Consider the following 12,591-nt stretch of genomic DNA (forward strand, 5'->3'; position numbering starts at 1 on the left):
TTGAATTGACTCCTGCTGTATGGAGAGCTCCCTTCAGTAAATCTATGGCATCATCAATATCGTCAACCTGTTCTGCATCCCCATCAATTTCGCTTAGCTCACAAAATTTATCCCAGTCCGCCTTGTCAAGATTCTATCGTGGCGATCTCTGTGAAGGTGGACCATTGTTGGTGTTTATAATGATTGGTGCATGATCACTAGTATGCAAACATCTAATGTCCTCCAATCGAAATCAAGAAGGCAGTTAGAGCTGGCAATTGAAAGGTCAATGCATGACAAAGTACCTGTCCGAACATGGAAGTGAGTGGGCTCTCCTGTATTAAGGAGTCCAACATCCTCATTTTCCACAATTGATGAGATGATATTGCCCCTTGTGTTTGCCAAAACATCACCCCATAAAGGATGTCTACCATTCATATCTCCCAGTAAGAGAAAAGGTTGAGGGAGTTGTTGAATGACCTCTACTATACCATCATATAAAATATTATCATTTGGAGGTAAGTACAGAGAGCATATTGTATATTTTCTCCCTATATCAATTTGTACAACCACTGCCTGCAGAAGTGTACGAATAGATAAGAGTATTTGGTTAACATCTTGACGAACGTATATGAGACTTCCGCCATGGCTCCCTGCTTGTTGATTATAAGGTGTTCTATAGCTAACATACTCTCGAGGACTCGTAGTGTTAGCATCAAGCTTACTTTCCTTTAGACATACGATTATGGGGGAATGTTCATGAATTAGGTGCTTAAGTTCTTCATATTTGGCCCTTAAACCCTGACAATTCCATTGCAAAATGGAGGAGAAAACTATGGTTTATTTCTTGGAAGAACTTTAGTATGAAGTCTTCCCAATAGTAATTTTTGACTTAACACTATTTCCCGGTGGTTTTATTAGAGAGGGTCTTGATAAATTGGGTTTTGTGTTTATTATTTTCATTTTGTCCTTTTGATCTAATTGTTGAGGGGGATGGTGGACTTCAGCTTGAATTTCTGATTTATTTAAATTGTCTTCTGGTTGATCAGAAACATCAACAGACAAAACATCATATTTATTTGATGTCATAACTCTAATATTTCTTATGGAAGGGGGTGAGAGAGATGGAGGTCTCTCACTTTTACAATTAATAGGTTTGAGTTACCAGGTTTTTGTACCTTCCCCACTACAGGTACACATGATAACTTGGTTTCAGGTGGAATCTCCATTATATCAGGCAAGAATATGGCCTGGGAGAGGTTAGTACTATCCTTTGTAATGGGGGACAAAGGTTTGATAGTGGTGGGCAATGACTTTTATTTGATACTCAATGATAAATCTTTAGGAGGAGATATTCTTGCCTTATTATGCAGCACTTTATCAGTAGATGGTGAATTCCTTTTTCGAGAACTACCTACAGTAGTAGGTGGGCGAGATGATTCCCGAGGAACTTTATCTCCTGTTTTTAATGTCTTTGCATAGGTATTAGATTTATTTAATAATCTCTTGGCATGCCCCCCGCTTACATGTTCAATAATTGATTTGAGTTGCAGTTTAAGCACCTTGCCTCAAGTGTACATTCTCCAAGGTAAATATTGGAGTAAGTATTACAAATTTTATCATTCTTGCAAACTTTGGAAGGATCCAGAAATTTAAAGCAATTATAACATTGCAGTGGCTTCTGCTTAAAAGGTTGAACTCTAATCCTTTCATTTTCTATGTCTACGTGGAAAGGTACATTGGCATCCTGGAAAGTAAGAACAATCATTGATGTTCCAGGTACTCTATGTACTTTCCACACTGATAGTGGACACATAGCCAATATCTCCTCTTCGATAAATTCATATGGATCCCTATTGAAAACCACTCCCCTTCCATAGCTAAAGTTTAGATGGGGTTTGATGTCCAATTTTATATCATCATTTACTGTCTTCAAATTGGACAATATAACAGATTGTGTGTATGACTTGGCCTTTATCAAGTAACTTTTCTTACCGAATCAAGATATATCTCCAGGTGCGATCGTTCCTACCTTCCTCTGAAGAAATTTGCAGATCTTGAAATAATTTTCCATACCTCCAGTAGATTGAGCAAGAAGCCATATTGGTGGTTTTGGCTTTCTTTGGAATGGCATATCTACCTCTATATCTTTATCAACCTAGTCTGCTGGTCTGTAGACATCCAGATCTTTAGGTGCCCCACCACACAGAGCACCCTTAATACTCATACTACCTACTTTAATATTAACAATGTTACAGCTTGCATTAAATGCTTCCTCATGACAATTAAATGATAACCAAAAATCCCAATTATCATCTTGAAGTTTCATTCTAATTTCTTTTACTAATCAGTGGCATTCAAATATTTTATGTAGCACATCATAATTAGGTTCTAATGGGATTTAGGTAATGTGCCGGACATTCTATTTTCCTGTGTTCCCCAAATTATCCTTTTTCCTAATGTTCAAAGAATAGTCCTTTTTAGTTCCTACGTCATCAACAGAATTTTCTTTAAATGAAATGCCAGAGGTTGTCAACAGTGCCGGGGGAGAGTCAGCATATCTACGGGAGGGGGGGGGGTCGTTGTCACAAAAGACTATAAGAAAAAAGAAAAGAGAAGTGCTATATTTTAAACAGTTTGATTTACCTGCTTGAGAACATTAAGGCATCACATGTTAGGAAGGAAATTTGCACTCTCCACTACCGGCACAATGAGAGTATACTTTCCAGAAGGTCCACTCCATACCCTACCCGAAGGATAGCACCAAAACAGATATAGAGGCACAGGTGTAAGTTGAACCCGCCTGTTAGGACTGAGACCAAGAAACTATGGAATCATCCTCCCCATATCTGTAATGATGGGCTTCTGGCCAAAAGCCGAGAGTCTTACCCCAAGCATTGGATCCCCCTGGATTCCGAAGACCCAACACTTGAGAATAGTTCCGCCAAAAAGGTCCAAACCATCTTTGGGATGGCTGAGATCATCCAATACTCTCACATATAGCTTTAAGCACAAATACCTCCCAACCATGACACCTTTCCCATTCATTAAAGCAGGCAGCAATAATGGATGTAGAAACATCCACCCAAGTGGCAATAACAGATGTAGAAACATCCACGCCATAAAAAAAGACATACAGTACATATATATGTAAATATATACACATATATGTATACAGTATATGGGAAATTTTACTCATAGAGTTGGGACAGCAACATGAAAGAAAGTTTATAAAAGGAGAAGGTCAAAGAAATATTGAGAGAAAGAAAAAGATGACAGAGAGAAATTTAGATTCAAACTGGAGGAGCAATTTCCCCAAGTTCGAGAGCCCTCTTGCCCGTCACCAAGTTTCAACACAGGAATGGTATGCTGTGCTGAAGCTCAATGTCGTCATCAAGGCATTCTCTCATTAAGAGGGAACTCAGTATGAGTAAGGAAAGCTCCAACGAAGAGGAAAGATTTACTTCACTCAATTTAAAGGCTAGGCTTAAGGTTGAGTGATAGCCTTTCACAGCTGAGACTGAAAGGAGTTTCTCCTCTCGAAGGTAAATAAGGAACTCCGCTATTGCAGGAATAGAAGCATCGAGGGGAGAGATACCCCTTCCACAACACCAACCATAGAAGACTGTCCACTTACCCTGGTACACTGCCATGGAGGACTTACGTGGGTGCTTAGACGTTCGTTTCACAGCTTGTTGCGAAAAGCCTCTCTGTGAGAGGAAACACTGGACAGGCTCCAGATGTGATGCTGAAGTGACTGGACGTTCTTGTGATAATTGTTGGTGCGTTGTTGTCTGAGTAGAACTGGATGAGGAGAAGTTCTCTTGGGTGATCTACTACCAACTGCAGAAGCTCCGGAAACAACTCAGCATGATGCCATAGCGGAGCTATAAGGGTCATCATTAGATTTGTGGATTCTCTGGTCTTGTTGAGCAAGCCTCTCGTCAGACAAAACAGGGGAAAGGCGCACATGTCGATGTTGTTCCACCGTTGTTGGAATGCATCATGCCATAGAGCCTGAGGATCCGGAACTGGGGAACAGTACAAAAGGAACCTAAAGTTAAGGACGTTGCGAACAGGTCCTAAGTAGGGGAAACCCATAAAGTCAGGACTTTGTGGGCTTTCAGAGGATTCAAAGACAATTTGGAACCCACTATCTGAGTCACTCTGCTCAGGTTGTGTACGAGCACATTCTTCTTGCCTGGAATGAAGCGAGCTAACAGTGCTACCAAATAAACTTCTGCCCATTTTAGTATCTCTACTGCAAGATGGCATAGTTGCTGCGAAAAGGTACCGCCTTGTTTCTTTATGTAATTAACTACCGCCTGTTCCTGTCTTCGTGCTTCCCTGACTTTAGAATTCTTTGGAACTGTTTTGGAATCTTCAGAATCCTTCCTGGGAGGGAAGTGTTTCTCCAGGACCATTGTTTCTGAAGAAACTTGTGGTTCCTCAGTTCTTTTGTACAGGTGCTCCCAAAAACTTGTTCAATCCGGAGGTCCAATCCTCCTCTTCTTGCGGTATAGGCTCTACCAAACTATTGTAGCTCCTAATTAAGGAGATCACCCTCCTATACGCGGAGTCCTCCGTCGGAAGCGCAGCCTCATTGTCCACTTCCTCCGTCCTACGCTGGGGGGAGGAATGATCACGGGCACCTCCGCTTGGACGGGACCCTCGGCCCTTCTTATCCTTGTCGTCGGAATCCTCCATCCTCTTAAAAGCCCTCGACGAAGGGACGGGCTCCTTCGTGAAATTGTTCGACGGAGGAGCCCGCACTCGTCTCTCATCTCGATGGGGAGATCCGTCGAGGCTGCCCGTCCTAGGAGACGACTCCCTCTGCTGGGCGGATTGAGTGTCTCTAGGTCGGGACTTATGCCTACAAGACGAAGTCCTCCGGTCATCGGTTGACGCCATGACGGGCTTCTCCGTGAAATTGTTCGACGGAGGAGCCCACACTTGTCTCTCATCTCGATGGGGAGACCCGTCGAGGCTGCCCGTCTTAGGAGACGACTCCCTCCGCTGGGCGGATTGAGTGTCTCTAGGTCGGGACTTATGCCTACAAGACTAAGTCCTCCGGTCATCGGTTGACGCCATGGCGAGGCTACTGGAGGCCCTTCTATGACTGTCGCCTGCCCGCTTGGCTATAGAGCTTGAGGTCTTCGTAAGGTCCCTCAGCTTATTGTCGGGTACGAAGACCCATGTCCCTTGGGGAGAACTAGCTCTCCTGCTCTTCCTAGGAGGCGAACGAGAGCTTCCTCTCCTATCTCCTGATCCTGTGGGTGACCTCCACCTCACGGACCGTTCTTTCCTCCTTCTACGTCTCCTACGTCGTTCCTCACCCGACGAGCACGATGAATCTTGCACTGACGAGTCTGACTTATACGGGAACCTCGACTTCGTAGAGGATGGAGGCTTCTTGGACCCACGTTGCACTCCAGACGTAGAAGGTTGTAAAAATTCGTCCGGAACTGCTGAAGTAGGCGGCATTCACGACGACGGACGATCTATGTAAGGGAAGGACTCGCTCAAGCCCTCCTCCACATCCAGCGGAGACCTTAACGGAGTCCTTGGCACACCCCATGCCAGCGGATCTTCTTGCGGGGAATCTTCTCTATCGACAGCACCTTCCGCAGCCGAAGCGCCTGAGACGTCAACCCAAGAATCTGGAGAAGAAAATGGGACATTATTATTCCACATGGGGTCCTCCCCCGAGACGCGCTCCCCTTGCACGAGAGCAACGTCCCTCGGACCCCCACTACACAAACTTACAGACGCCTGATTCGCCGTGAAAGAAAAAGAAACGCCCGCAACATCATTCCCCTGGGAAAGAGGCACCAACTTTCTCCCTTTCACAGACTTACCTCGTCCCCTACTCTGGGTAGGGGAAGAAGAAGGAACTCTACCTGATCCCTCACCCGCAGAAGTTGTAGGGGAGGACAAACTTGTTTTTCTGGGAGACCGCTTCGTAGCCTTCTTCTTGGTCCCAAATTTGACCCATTGGACCTCACTCCAGCTAGCACATTCCGGACACGTGTCCGAAGGCGAACACATTTTACCTCTACACGAGGAACACAACGAATGAGGATCAACCTCGGGCTTTGACAAAAAAGCCCCACACGATTTCCCGGCTCTAGGCCCAGGACAACAGCGAGCATGCTCCATTGCACACAATTACAAAGACCGCTAGACACAAGCACAAAAGGAAAGAAAGCTCTAAACAGCAATAAAAGCACAAAGGAACGAAAGTGAAAGCACACAGCAAAGCACTAATCGCGAGAGTAAGGCACTAAAAGCCATGTGGTAACCACGTGGCGATGAACACAAAGGGTCGCACTGAGAACAGAGGAGCGGCGTGTGATAACACGAGGCAACCAGAAAACTTACTGAAGAGGTGCGACCTGGGAAGCAGGTGGCCTACCTTGGTTTGCCCTCAGGGCACGTTTTCACCCGCTAGGCCTACCACTATAGAAAATGGGAGTAGGGTAAACTACACAAAACTCTGGTTGTTTGAGAGGAGGTTCCAGGTAACTCCTAAGAAAGTGTTTCGAGGTAAGTCTCTGTGTTAGAACAAATATATATACACACACACACACACACATATATATATATATATATATATATATATATATATATATATATATATATATATATATATATATATATATATATATATATATATTTTCTATGCAAGGTCATATCCTGATCAATAGTAAAGTATTATATGTGGATTAAACTTTCATAATTATGGAACCCACTATAATATTTAAATCTCATTCATAAGAAGGCTTGTAACAGTAATATAAACACAAGTGTTAACATTTACCCAACTAACGTAAACAAGTGAATAAAGTCCACTGTCATCAGTAAGATGATCAGCTTTAGCCAACACAAGAACAAAATTATAGTTAAGAGAATCATACAATATTAAACGCTCTCCAGAAATGAAAAACGAAGGAGGTTAAGAAAGCTTACTTTAATGAGAGTGACACAAGTTTAGAAAATCCTATGAAAAATAATGGCATCACCACAAAGGAAAAAAGTAGGCACCTTAACCCTGGATAGGTACGGTGGGTCGTTTGCGACCCCGAGCGTCAAAAAAAAACAGGTTTTTCTCACGTGACTCACCCCTGTGACTGAATTTGTGGGTGATCGACCTGCAGGAGGTGTCTCCCCTACACGCTCTAGTAGTGTCCAGATGTGCATTGCTGTAGCTGTACTCCTTCCCCGATTTCTGAGACGCGTCGGGGTCGTTCGCGTCCGAGTTTACCCTTCTGAGGTAGTTTGCATAATTATCAAAGTTATTACGTATTATGAAATTGTCGTAGAATGGTGCAACTTGTATAGGTTATCAGTTGTGGAAAGTCTTGGTGGATTGTTTGGCTACCATGTGCATGTTTTTTTTTTTTAGTTAAAATGTCGTTCATCACCACGAGGACCATTTTACCGCGAGTGCCCCTTTTTCATTTTTTTTCATTTTTTTGCCAAGTCATTTTTCCGTAAGATATTGCCAAATAGTGTCGTAAAACTTTTGCTTGTTTAGTGTTGGAAAGTGTGTCTAGATGATCTGGCTACCCATGCATGACTTTGTTTTTGTCAGATACGACGTAGTTATTGGTATATTGGGTATTTAACTGCGGTTACCAATTTCTGTTTTTTTTTTCAATATTTGTAAAAATTACTACGTAGTAAGGAATTGCCGTATATTATTCATTCTTTTTTCATGTTTATGTGTTAGAAAGTGTGCCTTGATGGTTGGGCTAACACGTGCATGTCTTTTTTTTTATCTGAGATGTCGTATTTTAGAATGTCGGGCATTTTACCGCGAGTGTCCCTTTTTAATTTTTTTTAATTTTTTTGCCAAGTCATTTTTCCGTAAGATATTGCCAAATAGTGTCGTAAAACTTTTGCTTTTTTAATGTTGGAAAGTGTGTCTAGATGATCTGGCTACCCATGCGTGATTTTGTTTTTGTCAGATACGACGTAGTTATTGGTATATTGGGTATTTAACTGCGGTTGCCAATTTCTGTTTTTTTTCAATATTTGTAAAAATTTACTACGTAGTAAGGAATTGCCGTATATTATTGATTTTTTTTTTCATGTTTATGTGTTAGAAAGTGTGCCTTGATGGTTGGGCTAACACGTGCATGTCTTTTTTTTTTATCTGAGATGCCGTATATTAGAATGTTGGGCATTTTTCCGCGAGTGCCCCTTTTTATTTGTTTTGCATTTTTTTGCTTAGTCATGTTACCGTAAGGAATTGGCAAGTAGTGTCGCAAAACTTATATTTTTATAGTGTTGGAAAGTGTTTCTAGATGATCTGGCTACCCATGCCTATTCTTTTTTTAGCCAGATATGGCGTATATATAAGTATGTGTTCGATTTTCCTGTGATTGCCATTTTTTCGTTTTTTCCCATTTCTTTCAAAATTACTACGTACTAAGGAACTATCACAGAGTAATATTTCATTTATATGTTTATTTGTCGGAAAATATGCCTTGATGGTTTGCCTAGCACGTGGCTGAAATTTTTTTTTTCTGAAATGCCGTATATTAGAATGGCCATTTTTCCACGAGTGCCCCTTTTTATTTGTTTTGCATTTTTTTGCTTAGTCATGTTACCGTAAGGAATTGGCAAGTAGTGTCGCAAAACTTATATTTTTATAGTGTTGGAAAGTGTTTCTAGATGATCTGGCTACCCATGCCTATCTTTTTTTTAGCCAGATATGGCGTATATATAGGTATGTGTTCGATTTTCCGGTGATTGCCATTTTTTCGTTTTTTCCCAATTCTTTCAAAATTACTACGTACTAAGGAACTATCACAGAGTAATGATTCCTCTAGATGTTTATTTGTCGGAAAATTTTGTTTACTTTTTTTTTTTGATTGAATATCATCAAATTTTTTTAGCTAAAATATTGTTTTACATTTTTTTTTTCGATTTTATTTCCCTTCAAAAAAAATTTTTTGGGTCAGAATTTTAATTTTATAGTCGTAAAATAATCGACAATTATCCAGCAACCCACCATACAATTTTTATGCATATCCAATAATAATTAGATTAGTAAATAACACCTTGAAATTGACATACCCTTCCTACATTTCAAGTGGCAGATTAGGGAGTCTGAGTCAGTGTGGTTGGCGGCCATTTTGTGGACATATCCGAAGCGTAAGCTGCCCTATCTATATATATTCTTGTTCCCTATAGAATTTGTGATATTTTGGTATATTTTTACCTGCATAAATATCATATTATATATTAAATATATGTATTTTTTTACGAAATTTCCAAGTACTCAAAAAATTACCTTTAGATATGGCCCCTGATATAAATGTAATTTACAAAATAATGAAGATTTTTTTACATATTTCTATTTTAGGATAACATATGTTTATTCCCTAAAAAAATTAGCCACTTCCTATTTCATTTGGGTACCCAAAAAAATTCATGAAATTTGGACAATTTTTTTTGGCCAAAAAAAGTTACCCTTTTTTTCTCATTTCAGATCTTCACCTCCATGGGTCTGACTTCATCCAAAATACATCAAGATGTGTCCTAAACATTCAAGAATCAATTCCTAAAAGGATTTGTGTATATATGTATAAACTTTTTTTTTATGAATTTTTATGTCAGGTCTTTTTTTTTTTCTACTTAATTTTTTAAAATATTTATAATAAATAGTTTTTCTGCAGATGAGTAGTATTTATCTTTACAGTTGTTTTAAGCATTCATTGAAGTTTTTTTTGGCAAAAGAAAAAAGGAGGTTACTGCAAAAACTGATTTTTCAAGAATTTTTTTTGGCGTCGGGGTCGTTCGCGTCCGAGTATACCCTTAAAGGGGTGTCCGAGGACCGTACCTATCCAGGGTTAAATGTGTTTACCTTATTGAGAGGGACACAAGTTGAGAGAATCCTTTGATATAAAATGCCCTCTCTATTAATGAAAAAAGTAGGTTTCTTAAATATGCTTGCTTTAGTGAGTGACAAAAGTTGAGAGAATCCTATGATATACAACGGCATCACCACAAATGAAAAAAGTAGGTTTCTTAAATATGCTTGCTTTAGTGAGTGACAAAAGTTGAGAGAATCCTATGATATACAACGGCATCACCACAAATGAAAAAAGTAGGTTTCTTAAATATGCTTGCTTTAGTGAGTGACAAAAGTTGAGAGAATCCTATGATATACAACGGCATCACCACAAATGAAAAAAGTAGGTTTCTTAAATATGCTTGCTTTAGTGAGTGACAAAAGTTGAGAGAATCCTATGATATACAACGGCATCACCACAAATGAAAAAAGTAGGTTTCTTAAATGTGCTTATTTTAGTGAGGAAGGATATAAGGATCCACACTACCAACTCGGTCTTCTGCTTCTTGGCTAAGAATGCAAGGCTCTACGACTAAGATGCCGTGAATATTTAAAAAACCCTTATAGAATGGAACACCCTGAGATTATGTCCACTACACATGACCATGGAATTCAGATTCAGGTAGGCAACCTGGCAGTTAAGTCAGACTTACTGCCTACACGCAAAAACTCGCTGGCCTTCTGAGATTAACAGAGGAAGTCAAATAGGGTAATAGTTTGGTTCAACACAAACAAAACTTGGCTGGCGAGTAAATATTGGTCATATATCATTAACTTTGCAATAAAAAAATAGCATAGACTGTAGATTTTTCCTTCAACTAAAAAACAATTTCCATTAGCACTTGAACAATAAACATTTTCCCTGCGAGGAACAGTGAGGCCTCATTCTCCTCACAACAATATTTAAAACATAGTGCTATACCTTCTATAGGAATGTTAACAAAATCTGCATGGAAGACAATTTAAAACAGTAAAAAATCATCACAATGTGGAAGGGGTATGACTCATTTTTCACATTACTAATGTGATGTAAAAAAATGCATCACAAAGAATACCTGGTGCTCCTTGCCATTCACCACTTGTGTGTTTCACTACTTTACTAGGAACATGCATCTATTGAAAGAAGAACAAATGGAGAATTTTTATTAAATTTTGGGAGTAAAAATCAATAAACTGAGCTTCTGGAGAAGCAATATGAACACGAGGAGAGGTTTCTAGAAGTAATATATACGCTGATCAATTACTTCACCTATAAACTTCCTTTTACAACTTTAATGTATAGGCATTTCTACATTTACTTCCCCATTAATTCTTTTTGCACCACATATACTATGCAATAAATACTTACATGAATAACTATTTCTATTTCATAAAACATATTAACCCTCACTGCTCCATCCTCCAGGTTATTTACTGTTATAACCATATTCATTCTTATATTTACTCTAAAATTTCTACTATTGTAATTGATTCCAAATTCTTCACAGTATTAGTACAAGTTTTTCTTTGCTATCTCCAATCCTTACCGTAATCATAGGCATGTATCAGCCATTCAACATTCCAATCATGACTCATTTTATATCTCAAAAGTTAAATGTACTTAAATCTCCTTCCACTTCCCACATGAGGTACTGTTACTGTGCAAAAAAAAAAAAAAAGAACATTCTTTTTGGAATAATAATTCCTTTTAAACATTTCACAGATCATTCATACTAAAAAATCCCATTTACTGTCAATTACTGTACGGTACTTACAAATCCAAAGCCCTGAAGAGAAGATCTTGAAACCTTGTGTCCATTTGAAGAGTTGGTGAATGCTTTTTAAGGAGCTTCTCCCAACACTTGATAAGTACATCTTGAAGGATATTTTGCATGTGATCTATATCAACTGTTGGATGAAGGTCATCAGCAGTTCTACAGACCAACTCGTCTATCTCCGAAAGCAAAGGTTTGTGGCAGCGAAACTTTGCTAAAAACTTTTCGGCTCTGAGGAAATAACCCTTTCATTAATCATCATACAGGTACCCTTTATTCACAAAACATATATTTCTATGACTCAAAAGATGATCAAAATATCTTGATCCTGTGACATACAAAATATACAGTACTGTACTGTAAGTTTAGTAAGTTTATATATTCAACATTTACAGTATTTTATAATTCTAAACATGAAAGAAAATATACAATACAATACTGTATACAGTCCATCACAAAAATCTAGATACTGACTATCTGATAGTATATTGAAATGGAAATACAGTATAATAAGTTACTAGAGCACTGTATTACAAAATAGGTCCATTAATATATCACTTTCCACAGGCATAATTCAGCTCCTTATAGTCCATATTATCATATTGGGTTATTAATTTGGTGGAATTTACTATCTCACTTTTAACTAATAAAAAAAAATAGCAGTGCTTACCAGATCACTTTACCTTTAGAAAAAAAATATGTTAATATAAATTAAAACACCATATTATAGACCCATTAGTTTATTACTAGTGATGGGTATCCAGGCAGTATTCAAGCATTGCATAAAATTTTCTTTAATTTTCCTAACTACCACAAGAAACACCAGATAGAAGTGAGAGCTTCTCAACTTTTAAAATTAAAAGCAATAACTTTGCTCCATATTCCTTGTTATTCCTTTTGCTATTGAGAGAGAAGAAACAATATAACTATCTTTTTTTTAATATTTCATTTCCATTTGTTTTTATATGAATTTTGTGTGATGTTTCTTACACGCCA

At 38.8% G+C, this 12,591-nt stretch overlaps 1 protein-coding gene across 1 annotated transcript in view; it reads right to left on the reverse strand.

Moving 5' to 3' along the window:
- Positions 1–12,591, reverse strand: part of LOC137640065 (uncharacterized) — a 201,513-nt gene that overhangs the window by 77,204 nt on the left and 111,718 nt on the right. Inside the window, exon 6 of the mRNA XM_068372495.1 lies at positions 11,596–11,826. Within this exon, the coding sequence (XP_068228596.1) occupies positions 11,596–11,826 (231 nt within the window). The remainder of the gene's footprint in view (positions 1–11,595; positions 11,827–12,591) is intronic.

The sequence above is a fragment of the Palaemon carinicauda genome, chromosome 4, assembly GCF_036898095.1.
Source record: "Palaemon carinicauda isolate YSFRI2023 chromosome 4, ASM3689809v2, whole genome shotgun sequence".
Taxonomy (NCBI): domain Eukaryota; kingdom Metazoa; phylum Arthropoda; class Malacostraca; order Decapoda; family Palaemonidae; genus Palaemon; species Palaemon carinicauda.